Source organism: Gracilinanus agilis, chromosome 2 (assembly GCF_016433145.1).
Source record: "Gracilinanus agilis isolate LMUSP501 chromosome 2, AgileGrace, whole genome shotgun sequence".
NCBI lineage: Eukaryota > Metazoa > Chordata > Mammalia > Didelphimorphia > Didelphidae > Gracilinanus > Gracilinanus agilis.
Window position 1 is genome coordinate 615,234,741 of NC_058131.1, and position 24,188 is coordinate 615,258,928.

The window sequence follows — 24,188 nt, forward strand, 5'->3', positions numbered from 1 at the left end:
CCCCTTCCCCCATGGCAGATGTGTATTTACACTGGTTTTAACATGTGTCATTGATCAAGACCTATTTCCAAATTATTGATAGTTGCATTGGTGTGGTAGTTTCGAGTCTACATCCCCAATCATGTCTGCCTCAACCCATGTGTTCAAGCACTTGTTTTTCTTCTGTTTCCTCTCCTGCAGTTCTTCCTCTGAATGTGGATAGTGTTCTTTTCCATAAATTCCTCAGAATTGTCCCGGGTCATTGCATTGCTGCTAGTACAGAAGTCCATTACATTCTATTTTACCACAATGTATCAGTCTCTGTGTACAATGTTCTCCTGGTTCTGCTCCTTTCACTCTGCATCAATTCCTGGAGGTCTTTCCAGTTCACATGGAATTCCTCCAGTTTATTATTCCTTTTAGCACAATAGTATTCCATTACCAACAGATACCACAATTTGTTCAGCCATTCCCCAATTGAAGGACATTCTCTTATTTTCCAATTTTTTGCCACCACAAAGAGCGCAGCTATAAATATTTTTGTGCAAATAAAAAAAAATGATTTTTGGGCATCTTTCTCCAATTGGGAGTTTCTGTCTTCTAACCTGTTTATTTCTTTTTGAGCTATTTCCCACTTCTCTCAGCAAATCTCTTCCATCTTTCTCATCATCTCAGATTTGAACTCTTCAATAGCTCGTGGCCAGTTTTCATTATTTTGGGAAGGTTTGGATATGATTACTTGTTTGTTCTCCTCTGCTGTTTGTTCTTTTGTCTGGATTTTATCTGTGTAAAAGTTGTCGAGTGTTATAGATTTCTTTTTGATGATCTTTCTCTTTTGGGGTTCTTGTCTCTGGCTTGCCATTGTTAGCCCTGCGCCCTCTCAGGTTTATCCTCACACTCAGGGTCTATCTGAGCTCTTTAGTTTCCTGAGGTCTCAGTTGTTCTCAGGGTCAAGCCTCCTGGTGGTCCCCTTACTTGTTCCTCTGATCAAGGCTCCTTTAACAGTCTCAGGGCATTGCTTCCACAGCTGTGAACCCCTTTTGCACTGGGTCCCCACTCAAGGTCTGCGCCTGCATTCAAGATACGAGTCCTCACCTGCGCTCAAGATTCCTGTCTGGGCTTGCGTCCGTGCACGTACTCGTGCCTGCGCTCAGGGTCTGTGTTCAAAGTCCTCGTGTGTTCTTTAGCCTCTTGGGGTCTTAAGTCTTGCTGCTCTCAGGAGCAGGCCCTGGTGACCCCAGGTAGCTGCCAATGACTTAATGGGTGCCCCAAACTTGCTCTAACTCTTGTGCGCTGGCTTTGGCATTGTAGGTGGTGTGGGGTGGGGGAAGGGGTTGCTCTGCTCGTGTTTTTGTGAGAGCTGTTTCACCCCTTTATAGCATGGAAATGCCTGGTTCCACGTACCTCCAATGCTGCGCCATGTTGTGGAGTCCCTTTTTTCCTCTGGATTTGTTTTTATGTCCCCTTGAGGAGTCCTATATGTTTCAGTTAGGAGAGGTTAAGCAGCTGCTTTTTACTCTGCCGCCATCTTAACCAGGAACTCTCCACATATTCTCTTAATTTCCAAATCCAAAGATCTTTTATCAGTCCTCATCCTTCTTGAATTCAAGGTAGCATTTGATGCTGCTAACCAACCTTTTCTCTTGGGTTCCTTTTCCTTTCTGCTTCCTCTTGGTTCTCTCCTCTTATATGACCATTCCTCAATCTTCTTTAATGTTGGATCATCCCTTAGTCATATCATGTTACCGAACTATAGTTATAGTCTAAGGCAGTGATGGGCAAAGTACAGCCTGCGGGCCAGATGCTGCCCCCTGAAATGTTCTATCTGGTGTGTGACATTATTCCTAATAGGACAAATACAATGAGTAGGATACAATATAATGAAACTTCGAAAGAGTTGCTTTAGAATCAGACAGACAGATGAGCATTTCCTTTCCTTTGGCCCCCTCTTTAAAAAGTTTGCCCATCACTGGTCTAAGGCACTATCCTGGCTCCCCACTTCTTTTTTAAAATTCTCTTCATGATTTCATCAGCTCCCTTTGGTTCAGATCACCTCTAATCAGAGGCCTCACAGATGCAGTCATAATCTCTCTCAAGCATCTGTCCCACATCATCAGGCTACCAAGTGGATATTTATACTGGATATCTGAAAGTCTCTCAAACTAATATGTCCAGAATAGAACTTAATGATCTTCCGAACCTAATCCTTTTCTAAACTCACTTATTTCTTTTAAGGTAACTAAAATCTTTTCAAATACTCAGATTTTCAACTTTAGATGCAAACTTACTCTTTACCCCACAGATCTAACCAGATATTAAATTTTTATTTCATCTCCGCCACATCTCTCTCATCCCTTATATGGTCACTTGAAGCCCTGATGTATTTCACCTGAGCTATTGCATTAGTATGTTAATTGTAATAGCCTATTAAATGGTTCCCCTTCTACAAAAATATTCATAGCCACACTCTTTGTGGTAGCAAAAAATTGGGAAATGAGGGTGTGTCCCTTGATTGGGGGAATGGCTGAACAAATTGTGGTGTCTGATGGTGACAGAATACTATTGTGCTGTAAGGAATGATAACTGGAGGAATTCTATGTGAACTGGAAAGACTTCTATGAACTGATGTGGAGTAAAATGAGAAGAACCAGGAGAACATTGTATACAGAAAGTGAAATGTTGTGGGATGATCAAATGTAATTGATTTTGCTACTAATAGCAATACAATGATCCATGATTTCCCTGAGGGACTTATGAGAAAGAATGCTATGCACATTGAGGGAAAGAACTGTGGGAGTAGAAACACAGAAGGAAAGCATATGATTTATCACTTGTTTATATGGGCATATGATTTGGAGTTTTGGTTTTAAAAGATTATTACAAAAATGAATAATATAGAAATAGGTATCAAGTGAGAATAATACATGTATAACCCAGTGGAATAGCTTGTCAGCTCCAGGAATGGGGTAGGAAGAGGGGAGGGAGAGAACATGAATCATATAACCATGAAAAAATATTTTAAAATAAATAAAACGAACATAAAACCCCCACTTCAATTAAAATAAATAAATAAATTGTTCACCTCCCTAAAGTTTGCCCTTTCTTTGGTCTATCCTCCATTTAACTGCCAAAGTACTATTCTTAAAGTATTAGTCTGACCATGCCACACACATCTCCTGGCTCCCCTTCACTAGAAGGCATTTAGGCATTTTAGTCATATCTTACTTTTCATGAATCCTTTTGGGGTTTCTTGGCCAAGAAACTTGGACTGGCTTACTGTTTCCTTCTCTAGTTCATTTTATAGATGAGAATACTGAGACAAAAAGGTTTAAATGACTTGTTGATGGTCTCACAGCTGGTAAATATCTGAGGCCAGATTTGAACTCAGACAGATGAGTCTTCCTTGTTCTAGACCTGGTACTCTATCTACTGGCCATCTAGCTGTATGTAGGATCACATACAAATACCCACAACTGGCATTTAAAACTCTTCACAACCTATCTGGTATAGTCCTGTGTTGGTGAAGCTATGGCATGTGTGCTGAGGAGGCTGCTTCCCTCCCCCTCTCCTTGCACACCTGAGGCCATTTCTCCCATCACTCGCCCTCTGCGCAGCAGCCCAGGGGGAGCACGGTGGCTCACCTGCAGCGTGAGGATTGCAGTTTGGGCACTCAGGTTCTAAAAGGTTCATCATCACGGATATAGCCAAACTGGTCTTCTTATTGGTTTCCCATCCCTGGAAGGCATTTCTTTCTTACCTCTACTTCTCAGAATCCCTAACTTCTTTCAAAGATCAGCTATAATATTACATCATACATGAGTCCTTTTCTGATACACACATATTTCATTTACTTATAAGTGCACATGCTGCTGTTCTACAATAAAATCTAAGCTATTTGTAGGCTGGGCCCAAGTTTGTATCCCCAGCAACCAGCCTGGGACTTGGTTGGGACTTAATAAATTATTGTTGATTATTACTATTATTATTATCCCATGTGAAGTTAGCCAAAAAATCTGGGCTGAAACATTAAGAAAATTTTATAATAATGACAATAGTGAAGGAACAGATAAAAAAAGTCCTAAGCTGACATCAGATTTCATATTATGTGGTCTTGGGTTTGAGTTCTCAAGGTTATGATCACTATAAATTGAAGTCTGTCTCTTACATTAAAGAGATTTACTCCCAAGTTAAAAACATTAAAAATAAGCATAAATGAAAGTGACTGAAAGAATCAATAGTCATATTACGTATAGATTTCCTGGAAAATTTTGTCAATGTCCGTTTGAACCTTTTCATCATCCTCAATTCTCTTCTGGAGGAAGGCCTGTATTTCCAGCAAACCAGCAGCTTTTTGCTTTACCTGAACGAAAAACAAAGCACAACCTTCTCAGAGGACAAGACTTTTAAAAGTTAAAACAGATGTTTCGAAGGCATTTTTAAGAAAAATTAATTTCTTTTGCAACAAGAACCAATAATTATAATGTCAAAGATGAATAGAAATACAAATTCTATCCTCACTCACTACTTATTAGGTCCAGTAATTGCCACCTATATGATATTCTCTGCCAATACTTGGGGAGGGTATCAAATTTCCTTCTGTTGAAATGAAATATACAAGCAATAGAAATTATTCTATTTTTGTCATTTGTTCCCAACAAAAGATGTTAGGTCATATGCTAATGACTCTGCCTTTAATGACAGAGAGATACTGGGTTTGTATTTTCATTAAATTAAAAAAAAAGAGTTCATATTGTGAACTCTTCTGGGTATGAAAATTCTAACTATATAGCCAAGTATTTTCTCTGGAACATCTTGTTGTCTAGAACATTGAGAGGTTAAGTGACTTGTTGATGTGTCAGAGGTAGAGCTTCAAGGTCAGTTGTGTGTCTATTATGCCAAGTGGAATTTTTTGAGGAGGTGACAAAGGAAAGGTATCCTTCCTCAAGTCAAGCACGCTGAAGTTTTCTATCTCTCTTGTTTTTGAAAGTACAACCTAGCAACAGAATAATGCTCAGTAAGCTCATTTAAATCAAATAGTTTTTCTCTGTGTTTTCCTTGAAAAAGAGAAAAAAATCTTTTCTGGTAGAATAGACAATAACTTCATTACCACAAGCCTACTTCCCAGGGAGGCCCACATCACCACCAAATTTAGGGTAATATAATCAGAGGTTCTGAGTGAAAGAGAACCCAGTGACCCATCTAGTGCAAACTATACCTGAAAAAGAACTTGTCTCACCATACCCTTCCCCAATGAGTCATCAGGATAACCCCTGACCTCCTGGGAGAGCTCATTCCATTTTGGGGTAGTTTTAATTTTTAAGAATTTTTCTTTATATCAAGCTTTAATTTATCTGTCTACAACTTTTACCCAACATTCCTGGTTTTGTTCACTAGAGCCTTCACATGGCAGCTCTTGGAAGAAAGCTTTCATGTTTCCTCTAATTTAATCTTCTTTAGGCTAAAGAGTTGTTTCAGTTGCTCCTCCTCTATGAACTCAAGGCAAGACTCACTGTTCTACTTGCCTTCCCCAGATGCTTTCCTGACTATCTGCCCAAAACTGAACATTGTGTTCCAAACATGGTCTGGCTAAAGAAAGAGCAGAGCATGAATAGAATCTTCTTATTCCTTGAAGGCTCTTATGCCTCTCTTAATTCAGTCCATGATCCCATTAGTTTTCTTGGCTGCCATATTGCACTCCTGACTTGTATTGAACTTGCTGTCTATCATTACCTCAAGATCTTTTTCAGATGAATTTCTTACTATGGTTCTATCTTATATCTACAAAGCCAGTTTTCTGATCCAAAGTGTAAGACTTTACATTTATATCTGTTAAACTTTATTTTATTATATTAAATTTAATATTTTGCATTCTGATTCTCTCATCTAGTGATAGTTGGTTGTGTTTCTGAGCTCAGACTTCTGAACTCTAGACTTCATTGTTTAATTCCAGTATTACCAACTATTATAATGATGATGATGACAGCTAAACTTTATATAGCACCTATGATGTGCCAGGCACTGTGCTAAGGGCTTTACAAACATGAGTTCATCTGATTTACAACAATGCTGGGAGGTCGATGCTATTATTACCCCCATTTTACAGGAGAGGAAACCAAGGCATACAGAAGTTAACTGACTTGCCTCAGGTCACATAACTCCTGTCTACAGGTGCTCTATGTATATGGTGTCCCATAGCTGCTACTCATACCTGAATATATATTCCCTCCTACATCAAGCTCAACCTTGTAACAAAGAGTAGAAAAGCTAAAAAGCATTTCAACAAAACCAAGACATTGCCTGTGTCAACTAAAACTGTATTACCTTATGTTCATTTTCTACTTTTGTTCGTCTTGCAGCACAGAAATATTTCCAGGCTGAAAGTTCTAAGCCCTCCGGCATATTTTCAGGTTTATCTAAATCATCCATGGCTTCCATGATTTTGGAAAAGTTATCCTTCTTAAGTCTTTCAGATTCTAACCGAGTGCTGAAAGGACTATTACTCTCTGCTGGTGCTCTGTGCCTTGGCATCCTGGTAATATCAACAAATTCAGAGTAAATCTTCCAAGACAAATATTGACACTGAGTAGGAATCTTTTTTTTTTTTTAAACCCTTAACTTCGGTGTATTGTCTGATAGGTGGAAGAGTGGTAAGGGTGGGCAATGGGGGTCAAGTGACTTGCACAGGGTCACACAGCTGGGAAGTGGCTGAGGCCAGGTTTGAACCTAGGACCTCCTGTTTCTAGGCCTGACTCTCAATCCACTGAGCTACCCAACTGCCCCCAGGAATCTTTTTTAATTCAAAGATATTTTATTTTCACCATTACATGTAATAATTTTTAATATATGTTTTCCAAAATTATAAGATCCAAACCATCTCCCCCTTGTACTCCCCAACTTAGAGATGGTAAACAATTTGATCTGGGCCAAAAATGTATTATTATACAAAATACACTTCTATATTGCTCATTACTGTAAGAGCACACTCACAAAATCAAAACCTCCAAATAAAACCATAAATACACTGTTGCAAAAGATAATATGCTTTGATCCATATCTATTCAACTACAACTGAGTAGGAATCTTAAGATGCTTTGAGCTGTTCCTTTTACCAGAGGATCTCAAGATTCCAAGTTTACCGGGCTTAATTCTTCCTTTCAGGAAAGACCAAGAGAACCATAGGAAGAAGCACATCCTTCTGCTCCTTTTGAATCTTTCTTTGCAAAAGCCCAGAGACAACAATGGCTGCAGTTAGAACCTGGGGCTCCAGGTGCACAATGGCTTGAAAAGCCCCCTCTCTCTTTATGGACATAAGTGTCTTTCTACTTAGATTTAGAAGTGGGATGATCAGGGAAGAGCAGGGAAGCACTCTGCTATAAAATCTCAGGGAGAAGTACTAGAGTGAATCCCTCCCTATTTTATCCTGACTATCTCCCTTTCAATGGTGTCTACTTTGTTGAAGAATCACCTGTTCACTTTGCTCCAGTGCTATGAATGGAGGACAAGGACAGATTCTATTCATATTATGTAAGTTTATGTTGTCTTCTTGGTTTGTGTTTATAAAATACTCTTCCAATTCCTCCAACAAAGAAGAGACATAATTGAGCACATCATTTAGGAAAAGGCATCCTTTGTTATGGATTAGACTAGAGAGATGACCCCCGAGGTACTTTCTAGCTCAAAATCCTGTGAACTTATGAATCTTGGAAGATCCTACATCTGTGATGGCAAACCTATAGCAGTGTGCCAAAGATGGCACACAGTAACCTCTCTGTGGGTGTGCTGCCTCCCAGATTTAGTTACTAGAAAGGCGGAGGGACTTGGGCAGAGCTGCTCCCTTACCCCTCTCCATCACACCTCTGCCCAGCAGCATAATGGAAGCATTTACTCCCTCCCCTGAGTGGAGCACCTGAGCCACTGCCTTGCTTTCTCTGACCCCTGTCTGGGGTAAAGGGATGGGGGAATGACTCAGTCTCTGGGGAGGGCTGGGCGTAGCACCCAGTCAGGGGACAAGGCACAGCATAGGTGCCTAAGAGGTTCTAAAAGGTTCACCATCACTGTCCTAGGTTATCTCTGAAAAGAATAGTATTATCCACATGTATTTTTAAACATGAGAAACCAAAATATTGAGAGTTTAAGTTTCTCGAGATAGCAGTTTTAAGCGCAATATGACTCAACAAAGTGTGTCTTTTAGTAGAGCTACAAATAAACCTCTAGACTCTTAGACACCCTCCTTATCTTATATCAGGTACACATGATTAATAAATGTTGATTGAATGATCATTAGATCATATTCCTTCTAATTTAGGAATACTGAAAAATAGAATAAATAGTTCCAAAAATTAATGCTAAATTTCAATGCATAAAATTAAAAACTATTTTTGACTTTCTTTTAAGATTACTTTTGATGCTTTATGCACGTAGTGGGAAGGAGAAGATAATAAACATTTATATAGCACCTGTGAGGTGCTTAAGCATTGAGTACTTTTTACAAATACTATTTCATTTGATCTCGGCAACAACTCTGTGAGGTTTTATTTCCATTTTAACATTGAGGAAACTGATACAAACAGAAGTTAAGGGCTTTGCCCAAGGTCATAGGGCTGGCATGTGTGTGAGGCTAAATTTGAATTTTGGTCTTCCTGATATCAGGCCCAGTGATCTGTCTACTGCACCACATAGCACTTCTAACAGTGTAGTAGAACCTTTAAAACTTGGCTAAAGGGAAAGCTTTAGTAAGCAGATTTGAATAGAATAGCACCACATATACAAATATGTAATGAATCACTTTTTAATTATGAAAACAAACTGGAACCATTATTGTCACCATTGAGATTAAAATGCAATTTCATAAATATGTTGAATGTGTAAGACAGATGATTATGTTCAGTGACCACTTAAAAACCAGAAAAAGAGTTCTCACCACCAAAGCCCTTGGCATTATTAACTGGTTCACAAGGTATGGATTTATCCATTGAAATTAGGCTGAAGAAAAGACATTAACATGTGATTGTCACTGTTCTCAGGAAACTAGGTCTTGAAATATGACTTGTGGCTGAAACCTGCTCTATATGTTGTCTCCCTTTGTTAGAATGTGAGCTCCCTGAGAACAAAGAGTGTCTTTTCTAGTTGTATACCAGCGATGGGCAAAGTAGGGCCTGCAGGCCAGATGCAGCCCCCTGAAATGTTCTATCTGGTGTGTGACATTATTCCTAATCTGACAAATACAACAAGTAGGATACAATACGATGAAACTTCCAAAGAGTTGCCTTAGAAACAGACTGACAGATGAGCATTTCCTTTCCTTTGGCCCCCTCTTTAAAAGGTTTGCCCATCACTGGTATAGCATGGCATTTTGCACATAGTCAACATAAACATTCAACAAATGACTTTTCCCCCCATTCATTACAGTGTCTCAGAATGGCTTACTTAAAACATTAAACTATATAAGGTTCATTTATGAGCTCAATCATTTGTCTAAAATTATATTATTTTAATTAGATTGCCTGAATGTTGCAATAAATATTTTTGTGAATTAGAATTCTGATTTTTCCTTTTTCTTTTAATTAGTCAAAAAATGATCCCTGAGAAAGGTGTTAACCATGAGATAAAGGCCAAACAAAAAGGAAATCAACCTTGGTCGGCGTCTAAAGAGTTTGTGGAGTATTTCAACATGTTGACTGGCAAGTTCAGCTAACTCTTTTTTAAATCCACGGTCCACAACCTGTTGGAAAAACATATAATCACTAGACTGTGGCTTATTTTGAAACTTTTAATTAAATGACATTTCTTCTTCAAAATTCTATTGTATCTCATTCTGAGAAATAGCAACATATGAAAACATGTATGTTAGGGAATATTCATTCATCATGCAGAAGGATTCACTAGTTTCTTTTAAATGGTGAATTTAATAGTGGATTAAAATATTACTCCATAGAATTGTAGAACTGTAGACCTGAAAGGATCTAGCCTAACCCCCTCATATTACACATAAAGAAAATGAAGCCTGGAGAGGGGAAGTAATATAATTTACCAAAATTCAGCTTAAATAAAGTTTTTCAGGGCATATCTACAAAGTGAGGTGAACCTACACCTAAGAATCAAAGTAAAACTGAAAGGAGAAAAATCCATAAAGAAATACTATTCTTTTTAGTCCATTCCAAATCCAGAAGTTCAGAGGTAACTCTATATGTACAAGAATAGAAAGATGACTCTTACTTTGTCCTCTGCAACTAAATTGTCATAGCTTTCTCTGAATGCATCAACTTCTTCTCGGGCCCTGAAGACATCCTTAGCTGTTCTTTTCTATAACAATATCAGGAATAACAGAACAGAATTTGAGATGAGTTGGAGACAATTAAACAAGTTGAGAACAAGAAGTTTCTTAAATGTATCTGTGATGAAAAAAACTATAACATTTCTCTATTTATAACCTAAGGAAGCGGAACTTGGGAAAATCTACAGTTTGGGAACATGATGTAGTTGCTAAACCAGCAAAGATGAATGAGAAGGATAAGAGATTGGTAGAAGGAGAAACAAGAAAGAGTTAAAACACAAAACCCAGAGAGGGAAAAATATTTAGGAGGAGAGAGTAGTCAACAATGTTAAATACAGCAGAAATGTCAAGAAGGATGAGAACTGAGAAAACTCCTTCATCATTTCATGTTTTCCTGTCCCTCTTCTCTTTTAAACCTTTCTCCCTCATCAAGACCTCTAATCCACACATCCCTCAATACTTTCTTGGGCCATTTCCCATGCTTTCTTCCTTCCCAGGCTCAACCCTATAGCTAACCAATTCAATCCCACATTATCCTTAATGATAGAATTCCCTGCCTCCTCATCCTGTTGCCATATAGTCCTGCCAAATTTCAGCTTTGAATTGCTCCCACCATCTGCCTCCTACTCAGATTACTAAACCAAATTCTAAGAAGTCACATAAGCACACTGATTAAGCCTATTACAAATGTTTTTTTTTAAAAATCCTACAAGACAATCCTTCTATTCCATGTTAATTGATTTCCTATGTCACTCTCTACAGAAGTTATTCCAAACCTTCTCTTCTTCATAATAGCATATATAGCATAGCATAAATAAAACCTGCCTTACAGGGTTGTGAGGATCAAATTATTTAACACATATAAAGTTCTTTACAAACTTTAAATTACTACATAAATGTTAACTATTTTTAAGCCTTCTACATCTCCCTTTCTATGCATCCTCTTCTTACTTCGTGGAGAAAATCAAAGCCACTTTACATGAGCTCTCTCTTTTTTCACTTCTTATCTCAGAACTCTTTAATCTTGTTCCCGATTCTTTCCTCTAGTCTCTGAGATGGTCCTTCTTGGTACACAAAGTCAATCTCTCTACATGCATGTGTTCTTTATTACATCTCCTTGTACCCACTCCAGGCAAATTTGTCTCCTCTGTTATTCCCCTTCTCTCTCCAACTTCCAACATCTCTAAACTACTGGTTTTCTTTCCTACTCCCTTTAAATATGGCCAAATCTCCCCATATTTAAAAAATACTCACTTAACCTATCATACTCTCATGGTATCATCCTCTCACTCCTCTTTTTCTTAGCCAAAAATTTAAAACAAGCTGTCTACATTGATTGTCTCCTCTTCTCTTATTCAGTCCTGAACCCTAAACTCTGAAACCTAAATCTGCCTTTTGATCTCATCACTCAACTGGAGCTCTCATCTCCAAATTTACCACTGATTTCTTTTTGGACAAATTTGGTAGTCTTTTTTCATCTATCTATCTATCTATCTATCTATCTATCTATCTATCTATCTATCTATCTATCTATCTATCTCTTCATCTTTCTTGACCTTTCTGCTGCATTTAACACTGTTGAACACTCTTTAATCTCTGGGTTTCTGTGACACTACTCTCTCTTGGTTCTCCTACCTATCTGACTGTTTCTTCTCAGTCTTCTTTGCTGGCGTATCATCCATATCATATCTTCTCATTGTGGGTATTCCAAAACTCTGTTTTGGGCTTTCTTTTTTCCTTCTCTATCTTCTTATCCTTCTCTTTACTATCTCACTTTCTAACTTCATCAGATCTCATTGGTTTCATTATTATCTCTATGCTTTACAAGTCTATGTATCCAATGCCAGTCTTTACCATAAATAAATTTGTGCCTTTTGGACATTTAAAACTGGATGTCCCAGAGCCATTTTAAACTCAATATGTTCAAAAGAAGACTCATTATCTTTCTCTAAAACCTATCTCCTCAAACTAGAATTAGAATTAATGTTTTATTTTTACCCTTTTAGTTGTAAATGTTGTTCCCTCTTTAACCCAGATCTGATGAGAAAAGGATTCTAGCACTTCCAGCCCTCTACCCCTTCTTTCCCTTCTTTTGCATAACACTAACCTTTTAGAGACCAAGAACTCAAACTGCAACTCTCACAATGCATGTGATCCTTACTGTCTTACCCCAGATAGGGGAGGGAGGAAGTACTCCCACTGGCCTACTGGGTAGAGGGACAGGTGATGTGAGAAATGTCCTCAGGTGCATGTGGAGAGGGGGAAGGGCACAGCCCTCTCCAGTACGCTCTGGGAGTATACTGTGGACTCACCAACATGGTTTTAGTCAAAATCTAAGGCTTCTAGGTCAAAGAAATAATTACTGCAAGCATTCAGGAAGAATTCAAATATCCAGGAACCACAGTCAGGCTCATACAGGATTCATAAGCCATAAACCTAAAGGTACAGAAAGGTCTGAATTCCAGAAGGCATAATATCTAGGATTATAACCAAAAATAAATTTCCCAGTAAAAAACTGAGTATAATCCTATAGAGAGAAAATGGAATTTTAAAGAAATAGAGGACTTCCAAGTGTTGCTGATGAAAAGACTAGAGCTGCATAGCAATTCTGAAGTTCAGGTAAAGGTGTTAAGAGAAACATTAAAAGGTAAACATGAATGAACAATTATAACATACTAGATAAGAATAAAATATTCTAATATGGGGAGATGATATATGTATTTCCTCTGAATCCTATCACATCATCAGGGGTCACAGAAGGAGTCTAATTAGACAAAACCTGAGACTGGTTCTATTATGTATTAAAAGAATATTGGCTTCATAAAAGAAAGAGAAGAGAAATACATTTAGGATTGGGAGGGAAGGAAGGTTAGGGAAAATGATCTCGCACAATCAATATGTTCAAGTAGGTATACAAACTAGGATGAATTTGTGGGGAGAAATTGATAATTTGAACCTCATTCTCATCTGAAATGGTCAAAGGAGGGAAGAATACATGCACGTACAATTGGGAACAGAAATACATTTCACTCAACAGAATTAGGAAGGAAATAGAAGAGATAATTAGAGGAAGAGTACATAAAGGAAGGGATTGATACCAATGCAAAACAAATTCTAAGCTTAAACAAAAATATTTATAGTGTTTTTTGAAGTAGCAAAGTTTGGGAATATGATTGGTGCCCATTAGTTGGAGAATGAATGAATAAGTTATAGCATATCTATGTGTATATGTATATATATATATATTTATGTATATATATGATGGAATACTATTGTGTTGTAGAGATACAATGAAGGTGATGATTTCAGAAAAACCTGGGAAGACTTGTGTGAACTCATGTAAAATAAACAGAACCAAGAGAATAATTCAAACAATGGCAACAATATGGTAAAGCAAAACAACTAAAAGAATGAAAAATTCTGATGGGTGGAATGACCAATCATGATTCTAGAGGATTAAAGATGAAACGTGTTACCCTCCTCTTGAGTAAAGGACTCAGAGTGAAGAAAGAGACAAATTTTTTTGGACCTAGTCAGTGTAGAAATTTGTTTTGATTGACTATATTTATTTGTAACAGGTTTTACTTTCCTTTTAATATCTCTTTTTTAAAAGCTCAATATTTATTTAAAATTTTTTTAGTTCCAAATTCTCTCCTTCCCTCTCACCCTTTCCCTACTCACTGAGAAGCAATATGATATTCATTTTTCATGCGAAGTCATAAAAAACATTTCTCTATTAGTTATATTGCCAAAAAAGTAAGAAAAATAAGGTAAAAAACAGAATGTTTCAATCTGTACTCAGAGTTTATCGGTTCTCTCTCTGGAGGTAGACATCATTTTTCATCATGAGTCCTTTGGAATTGTCTTAGATCATTGTATTGATCAGTGTAACTCTAAGACTTTCATAGTTGATCATTGTTACAGTATTGGTGCTACAGTATACAGTGATCTCTTGCTTTTGTTTACTTTCCTTTGTGTCAGTTTGTATCAATCTTCCCAGATTTTTATTAAACCATCATTTCTTTTTTTAAACATTTATTAATATTTATTTTTTTAGAAAAGTTAACATGGTTACATAATTCATGCTCTTTCCCCTTCACACCCCCCCCCCCCCAAACTCTCCCCACCCCATGGCTGATGCATATTTCCACTGGTTTTAACATGTGTCATTGATCAAGACCTATTTCCAAATTGTTGATAGTTGCATTGGTGTGGTCGTTTCGAGTCTACATCCCCAATCATGTCCGCCTCAACCCATGTGTTCAAGCACTTGTTTTTCTTCTGTTTCCACTCCTGTAGTTCTTCCTCTAAATGTGGGTAGCATTCTTTTCCATAAATCCCTCAGAATTGTCCTGGGTCATTGCATTGCTGCTAGTATAGAAGTCCATTACATTCTATTTTACCACAGTGTATTGGTCTCTGTGTACAATGTTCTTCTGGCTCTGCTCCTTTCACTCTGGAGGTCTTTTCAGTTCACATGGAATTCCTCCAGTTTATTATTCCTTTTAGTACAATAGTATTCCATCACCAGCATATACCACAATTTGTTCAGCCATTCCCCAAAAGAAGTGCATCCCTTCATTTTCCAGTTTTTTGCCACAACAAAAAGGGCGGCTATAAATATTTTCGTACAAGTCTGTTTATCTATGATCTCTTTGGGGTACAAACCCAACAATAGTATGGCTGGATCAAAGGGCAGGCATTCTTTTATAGCCCTTTGAGTAAACCATCATTTCTTATAGCACTTATATGCCACAATTTGTTCAGCTATTCTCCAGTTGATGGGCATCCTCTCTATTTCCAATTCTTTGCCACCACATTAAGAGGTACTATAAATAATTTTATACACATAGGTCTCTTTCATTTTTCCTTTCATTATCAATTACGGGAGAGGGGTATTGAAGGGAGAGGGAGAGGAGGATTTTTGCTGATTGAAAAAATATTTATGATTTTTAAAAAATTTAACCAAATTGTCATTATCTCTGTTTCTTACACATCACATCCCATTTCTTATCCCTGCATTTTTTTAAACTTTTAATTTTTAGAAAAAATTTCCAGTTACATGATTCATGTTCTTACTCTCCCCTTTATCCACCCACCCCCAACCCCCATAGCCAATGTACATTTCCACTGGTTTTTACATGTGTCATCGATCAAGACCTATTTCCATATTATTGATAATTGCATTGGGGTGGTTGTTTAGAGTCTACATCCCAAATCATATCAGCATCAACCCATGTGTTCAAGCAGTTGGTTTTTTTTTCTGTGTTTCTTCTGCCATAGTTCTTCCTCTGAATGTGGATAGCGTTCTTTTTCATAAGTCCCTCAGAATTGTCCAAGCTTATTCCTGCATTTTTAAAATGACTGTCTTTCAATGACTGTCTCATAGAATCTTCTTTTCTTCAAGAAGCAACTCAAGTAGTACCTACATGAAATCTATGCTGATTCTATCAATTGCTAGTGCATTCTCCATCTTATTACCTTATAACTACCTTGTATTCCTTGTATTTATTTTTTTTTATTGTATAAATACTAATAAATGTACATGATGCTTTCCTGATCAAATGTAAACTCTCTTATTTACTTTTCTTGAAATTCTTACCTTCTGCCTTAGAACAATACTAAATTCTAAGGCAGAGTGGCAATTGGGGTTTAGTGACTTGCCCAGAGTCACATAACTAGGAAGTATTTGAGACCAAATATGAAATGTCATTCATTCTCATTCATTCTCTCTCTCTCTCTCTCTCTCTCTCGGTAAGGATTATTATTGTTATTATTTTTTGGTATTTGTATCCACAGTACCAAGGACTATGGCACTTAATGTTTGTTGAATAACAGATTGGAGTATAGACTTTCCATTTCTTAACAATAACTGAATAAAGTAAACCAGACAGATTTTGCAGGAACAAATATCCAATTGGTTATTCACAAACTGTAATAAGAGCAATAATCCATAAAGTATTTCAAATACACAACATACATATATACATACACACACACGCACATATATATATATATACACATATATATTCATGTGTAAAAAGGAAATTTAATTAAGCAGCCCCTCATTTGTATGTAACCAGATTAAGTCGTGCCTGGGACCATATTCTTACTACAAATCACACAGTTACAAGGTATCAGACTAAAGGGATTCTTAAACTAATACAACACACTTGAAATACCTGAGTTATAATTTCAAGTGGGTGAACAGTAATTTTAAGTGTGTATTGTCATATTAATCATAAGTGAATTGCTATATTAATCATAAGTGTATTAATCCATATTTCAATGTACGCTAGGCAAACTAGTTCATGTAGGAAGTTGCAGAGAACAAAAGGTCATCCAGTGGTTTCAAAGATCAGAACCAGAAGCTCTGCTGGGGTTTGGGGAACAGATATAAAACTATAAAAAAGCATATGTGTTTTGCAAGTTGGGGGTTTCATGTTTTAAACTGGGAGGGAAACCTGCAGACCTCTGGCCTTGTGATTTCTCTGTCATGATAAAGCCAGATCTTCACCCAGAAGGGCCCTCCGCCATCTTATTTTTACACATGTTTTAACCTAATCTTTATTTCAGGAACACTACAAAGCTTCTGGTGAGTGGCTCCCAGATTCCTATTGTTTATTTCATGCTTAGGAAAACCCGAGACAATCAATGGTATGAACAGAATATCTATTGGTGAAGAGCTAATTCAACAACAAGATCACCCAGCATTATGGATAGGGCTTGCCCTAAATGTGAATTGAGTGGTGCCAAAATGCTGAAAAATTTCCCTTATACTCCCTTGCCATGGGGTCTGAAGTTCCTGCCCTTATAGTTATTATTTTAGCATAAGGTAAGATGTCTTAAGAAGAGCCATTTTTAAGTGTAAATCATAAGCAGGTAGAATCTAAAGCTGTCAGGGATCTGTGTTAACTAGAAAAAAGCAATACTTTAAGTTTTTATCAATCATTAATAAAATGCTATTTAGAGGGCATGTGGTTTTTTCAAATGCAAATTTCTTTTCTTCAATACCTTTCATTTCTGTATTATATCACATGATATCACAAAATCATTATATCATAAGATGACAGTAAGGAGCATATCACAGAACTCTATCACAGTAAGGAGTAACTATGGCTCTTGTGGTTATTAAGAGTTATAACAAATATGCAGAATTATTACATGTCTAGAGTCACAAAAATTGTGCATACCTACTAGCATTAATACAGAGAAGAGTGCTTTCACCTAATGCAGATATACACCTTAAGTTGATAAATTATAGGTTCATAGACTTTAGAGTTGGAAGGTATCTAATAAATTATGTAGCCCAAGTCTCTTCATTTTATATATGAAAAAAGAAGTCCAGAGGTGCTAAGTAAATGGGAATGGCAAACAGGACTAGGCCATGGAGAAAGGGAAAGAGGAAAAGAATGAGAAGAGGCAAATGATAAATGAGCATGGGGCATTTCAGTACAAAAGATGCTATAATTACTTTCTCAGCCTGTTTCCTTTCAAGGAAGTTGTTCAGTCCTAATTCCCTTGTATTTAATTCTTCATCCAAAAGCAAAGAGAAAATGAGGTTGATTATTTGTAATTCCTCCTGTGGAAACATTAAAGAAGGAAAATAGATTAATATTAATACTTGAGAAGGCAAATAGGTGTCCTTGTCCCATTCTACCCACTCCACACATAAAAACATTTGAGGACCATATACAAATAAGATTTTATTTAATTAAAGAAATACAAAATATCCTAGAATTATCTTTCTTAAAAAAAGGAACTGGAGACATAAAACTCTAACAATTCGACAAATATTCCATGCAGACTGGTAATATGTTATCAATAGCTGGGGATATGGATGGAAGGAAGGAGGAAAGAGAATGGGATGTAATTGATTGAATTGAAGGGAGGAGAACACATTTATTCTGAATGTAAACTCTTATGCCAAAGGGGACTGCCCCCTAATTGACCTTTTGTCAATGAAGAAGTAAAGAGGTTCTTAGAAAAATCCTCCCTTCTCTATTCTTCACAACCAAATCTTATCTAGTCTTCAAGGCCAAGTTCAAGTTCAACTTCCTTCATGGAGCCTTCCTTGATCCCTTCAGACCTTAATTCTCCCTTTTTTTTCCCCTTACGAATTTTTATAGCATTTGTTATCTACAACTCTTCCACTGTCATATCATTTTATTTGATGTTTCTTATGTGTGTCAAATTTCCTCCAAACAGACAATGAAGTATTTGTAGAGAGGAACCACATTTAATATGTATTTTGTATCTTCCACTGAGCTTATCAAAGTGCTGTATAATTTTTGTAAAATACAAAACTTAAGCTGTTTTTTTTAGAAAAATTTCAGGAAAAGAAACTCACTAACTCTTTGACCCAAGAGAATGAACTGTTCGGAGAAAGTGCCATAAAGAAACCTCCACTGCATCAGAAGATCCAGAATGAACTTTGGGATGTAATTGATTGAATTGAAGGGAGTAGAACACATTTATTCTGAATGTAAACTCTTATACCAAAGGGGACTGCCCCCTAATTGGCTTTTTGTCAATGCACCTAGCAAACATTGGTTTTGCTCTTGCTCTCTCTCTTGTATTTCTCTCTTATCTCTAACTATTGTAGTTTCCTCTTAGAAAAGTGCAATATTATATGCACCTATAGCTTGAAGATCTTTAGAGGTATAAACTGGTTATGCTAAATGATTCATTGGGGAGACTAGTCTCCCAAAGAATCATAGGGGGGATTTGTGAAGAGTGAATCAAACTTTCTTTGTCTATCAATCAGCAATTTTTAAGTTAATCAATCAAAAACTTAAGCACTCCTACTTAACAATAAGTAAGAGTGTTTGCAAGTCACTTGCTAAAGTGGGTGACAATTCCAGAGGCGACTGACCACCCCCTGGGCAGTGCTAAGCAAATTGAAAGACTGCAATAGGTTCCCATAAAGTAGAGGAAGGGACAGGAAGTGAAATGGAAAAAGGACTATAAAAAATCCTGAACTTCCTGTCCAGGCATCTTTGACTGGTGACTTGTTTCTTGGAGGTGGCTTTGGACTTGGACTTTAGCTTCAACTTGGGACCTTGGTTCTTGGACTGCTTCTTGGAGGACTGCTCCTAGATCTTCTCCTTTTGACTTCATCTTCGGTGAGTGAGTAGCTGGCCTTCCCTTCCTGGCTTCTGGAGAAATTAGTTCCAGAGAGGCCTCCTGGAACTAATTTCTTCTTACAATGCTAAATTCAGTAGTTTATGGTTTAACCAAACAAGAGGAGACAGACACCACGCCACAAACAGAGCAAAATATAAGGAAAGTAAAAAAAATGTACAAATTGTAGGATATGGGAGGCTCATCAGACTAAAAGAATTGCTAATTGGAGGCAAATTGCTACAGGCCTTAAAGGTACTTACCACCTTGTTATAACTGTATTTTGAAATACTTATTTCTTTTCTAGCATCAACAATCTTTTCTTAAGTAGGAACCAACTCTTATCAAAGCTACCAATGATCTCTCAATCAACAAATTAATAAATTTTTCTCTGTCTTCATCCTTCTTAACATCTCTGTAGCCTCTCACATTGTCAATCATCCCCTTATTTTTGATGTTTTCTTGTATCCAAGTATTTGCAATGCTACTTTCTCTTGGTTTTTCTCCTAACTGCCTGAATTCTCCTCAGTCTCCTTTGTTGGATCTTCTCCAGGTCAGGCCCATTAACTATGGTTATCCTCCAAATATCTGTCCTGGGCCCTCTCCCTCTACATTATTTCACTTGATCTTATCAGCTCCCATAGACTCAATAATTATGTTTAGGCAAAAGATTCTTAAATCTATTTCTCCAACATCAACTTCTCTCTTTCACTGAAGATTCCCATTTCCAACAGCCTTTTCACTTTCAATTCAATTTCACTTTCAACTCATACTCCATGTCCAATGTATTGCCAAGTTCTGTCAAATCTATCTTTGTAGCATCTCCTTCATTATGATCTCTTTTCTTCTCTGACACTGCCACTACATTGGTGTGGGTCCTCATTTCTCCTTATCTGGACTATTGCAATAGCCTACTGGTTGGTCTACCTGTCTCAAGTCTCTACTCCAGTACATCTTTCACTCAATTGTCAAACTGATCTTTATGTGTAAGTCGGATGGTTACCCTTTCCTTCCCTACTCCATAAACTCCAATGGGTCCCTGTTGCCTCTAGCATCAAATATAAAATCCAGTTTGGCTTTTAAAGCCTTTTGTAACCTGACTCTTGCTTCTTCAGTCTTCTTTTTCTTTCCCCCTTTTATATACTTTGTGATACAGTGACATCAGCTTCCATATTGTTACAGATATAAGTCATTCTATCTCCTGATTCCATACATTTTCACTGTCTATCCTCCATGTTTATAATATTCTATTTCCTCATCTTTTCCTCTTGGCTTCCCTGGTTTCCTCCAAGTCTTAGCTAAAATTCCACCTCTTTAATGAAGCCTTTCCCAGTCTCCCCTGGTGCTAATGCCTCTCTTCTGATATTACCTCCTGTTTATCTTCAATATCTTATATGCATGTCTTTGTTTGTATGTTGCCTCTTCCATGAAAATGTGAGGACTAATTTTTGTCTTTCTTTGTATATCCAGTGTTTAGTACAGTGTTTGGCACAGAGTAAGTGCTTAAGAAATGCTTGTTGACATGATTTGACTCTAAAATATAAGTTCATTCCCAGAGCTTGTCCAATTATTGCTCATTCTGAACCCTTCCTTCTTCTTTAATCTCATCTTTTCTATTAGCACTTTACTTTTTGTCTTAAAATGCCTGGTTCATTCCAGTTTTTTAAATAAAACAATTCCTTCAAATTGTCATCCTATATTTTTTCCTTTTATAGCCTGATTCCTAGACAGAGTTGTCTGAATCTTCAATTACTTATCACATGCTTACTTCTGAAATCCCTGCAGTCTAGCTTCTGCCCTCTCCCCAAATGAAACAGTTTTAACTAATGTTATGAAAGATTTCCCAGCTGCTAAAAATCATGGATGACCTCTTCTCAAGTTTCCATCTCTGCAGTTTTTGACACTGGCAACCACTCCCTCCTGAACACTTTCTCTTTCCTTCATTTCTATAATAACACCTTATGTTTGTTCTCTTTCTGTTTGATCACTGCTTCTCTGTCTCCTTGGTAGTTTATTATTATAACCAACCAGCAAGCCTGGATCTCTCAGACGTTATCTGGGGCCTTCTTTTTTCTCTTTACATCTTTGAGTGGTTTCATTAGCTCTCATGGATTCAATTATCATCTCCCCAAAGATATATGTCAATATATCCAGCCACAATCCCTTACACAATATAACCTTGTATTGCCAACTTCTTGCTAGATGTCTACCTGAATATCCCATACATATTTCAAAATCAACATGTCCAAAATAGAATTTATCTTTCCTCCTGACATATTGTAAAATTTAAATTAATATCCAATAACACCAAGTATTATATTTTGTAAGATTTACTAATAATCACTGGAAGTAAAAGAAATAAAAGAACAAAAGTGAAAGTCTGAGTAAAGAAAAGTTTTCCCAGCCGTACACATGGGAAAAGAGAGAGATGGGTGAGGTTACACACAAACTTTATCTCCAAAATGCAAGGATGTAATGTGAGAAGGAACATGGTTAGCTGGGATTTAGAGTCCTGGGGTTCAAATTCTAATTATACTATATCCTTCCTCCAAACTTCTCTATCTCTAATGAAGTTCTTCTATCCTAGACATTCAGCTTCAAAGTAATTTGATTTTTCCCTCCTCTTCACTTTCTATCTTTAATCAGATATCAAAACTTACACATTCTATCTCTACAATATTCCCTTTTTATTTCTCTCCTTCTTTCCAGTCACATGGCCACAAGACTACTTGATGCCCTTCTCAACTCTTTAGTGGACTATTTGATCACTTTTTTTTTTAAACCCTTGTACTTCGGTGTATTGTCTCATAGGTGGAAAATTGGTAAGGGTGGGCAATGGGGGTCAAGTGACTTGCCCAGGGTCACACAGCTGGGAAGTGTCTGAGGCCGGGTTTGAACCCAGGACCTCCTGTCTCTAGGCCTGACTCTCACTCCACTGAGCTACCCAGCTGCCCCTTGATCACTTTTTAAAAATTCCCTTTCTTCCATTCTCTGTCCTTTTTAAGTCATACTCTATACTGCCAAAATAATCTTCACTCCATCCTTCAAAAATGAGTCCCTATTGTCTCTTGAATAAAATAATATTACTCACTTTGACATTTAAAATCCTTGATAACATGGCTATGTTCAGTTATTCCAGACTTTCTATACTACTTTTCTCCATACATTCCATGTGTTAGTTAAAATAACCTACAAGTTAGTACCTAGATTTGAGATTTCATTTATCTTCTCTGGGTCTTTGCCAAGGGCTGACTCTTGCCTGTTCTTAACTTTTACCTTACAGAATCCCAAAATTTCTTCAAGGTTTTACTTGGGTGCCAGTTCTTATTCAATGCATTTTATTATCCTTTGCTTTCAGTGTTCTCTCTCTTCAAATAACTTAGTATTTACTTATCTGTGTACATATTGCCTGCTCTTCAGTTGAATTTAAGTTCCTTGAGGGTAGATATAATTTTATTTGTGTTGATTGCTGTTCAATTCTCCAACTCAGAAATCTGGATGAAACAACTTAAGTTGATTTATCATAACTTAACCTGTGGGACCAAGGTTCACCAAGGTTTATCCTTGGCTTAGAGTGGTGATGGCAAATCTATGATATGCGTGTCAGCACTGACATGCGTAGCCATTTTCGATGGCACGCAGCCACATGCGGCCACATACAAAGAAGTGTGAGGCCGCATGCCAAGGATGAAACATTTGCTATAGCGTAGTGTAGACACTCTGTGCACTATAGATGACAATTCTACCTATATTAATTTACCTATTTTGATTTATTAAATACAGTTATATATTACAATTATGCATTTTTGTTATTTAAACTATAAATATCACAGAATTATGTTTTTTTTCTCAAAGTGACACACCATCCAAATTATGCTCGGTTTTTTGGAGAATTTTGACACACCAAGTTCAAAAGGTTGCCTATCACTGTGGTTCGTGAGCTCAGTATTTACCTGGTAGACAACCATGTCTGCTTCCACTTTCCTATCAAAGAGTTTTCTTAAATTATCATCAAAAGTTTGTGTTGCTTCTTGAATAGAGCCTTGAATCTTCTTTAATTCAGCATCCAATGACTAAAATAAAGAATAGTAAAATTAATACTTAGTAATGTTACATGTTTTAAGAGTTGTAAGATAAATCTGTTAGTCAACTTCAATTCAAACTTCCAAATGGATGTATTCTCTAGATTTCGCATCTTTAAGATAGCTTTAGATCTATGAGTGCATGATACTTTTCAGAGTGATAATATAATCATTGATACTATATGTCCCATGGCAGTTTTGATACACATTTTTTAGAAAGAAATACCTATGTATATTAATCCTCTCACATTAATTCAAAAGATGTTTTATAGTGATTTTCTAAGCATTTCATTGGTATATTTGGTTAGTCCAAGAGGTCTAGAAGCTCCTTAAGGGTAAAGAATAAGATTTTTTTCTTTGCATCCCCAATAGAACATAGTCCATTAGGCACCCACTGATTGAATAATCAAGAAATAGATGACAACAAATTCTATTTTAATAAAGCCAAAGACAGTGGAACTTTTAATTCTGGCTCTTCAACATACTCCCTCTAAAATGAGTATGAGCATGCCTGTCTATCTTGTATCATTTTTGTCTGTATCTTCCTATAAGTTTGCAATAAGGGGTCCCCATCCAATGTGGTAAGGGTCTTCCTTGTTTTCTTTTAACATATTGAAAATATTAGTTGTGAAGAAGATGTCCAATAAATGACTCTCATTCTTGCCTCATGTTAAGTTCATTTTCTTTTAAATTCACACATACATTTATTTCTTCCATAAAGTCCATTCTGA

At 36.9% G+C, this 24,188-nt stretch overlaps 1 protein-coding gene across 1 annotated transcript in view; it reads right to left on the reverse strand.

Moving 5' to 3' along the window:
- LOC123234247 (cilia- and flagella-associated protein 43-like) overlaps window positions 1–24,188 on the reverse strand; it is a 178,095-nt gene that overhangs the window by 8,894 nt on the left and 145,013 nt on the right. Inside the window, exons 28-33 of the mRNA XM_044660174.1 lie at window positions 23,329–23,448; window positions 17,727–17,834; window positions 10,195–10,281; window positions 9,612–9,700; window positions 6,301–6,508; window positions 4,227–4,339 (exon numbers count right to left, since the gene is read on the reverse strand). Of these exons, the coding sequence (XP_044516109.1) occupies window positions 4,227–4,339; window positions 6,301–6,508; window positions 9,612–9,700; window positions 10,195–10,281; window positions 17,727–17,834; window positions 23,329–23,448 (725 nt within the window). The remainder of the gene's footprint in view (window positions 1–4,226; window positions 4,340–6,300; window positions 6,509–9,611; window positions 9,701–10,194; window positions 10,282–17,726; window positions 17,835–23,328; window positions 23,449–24,188) is intronic.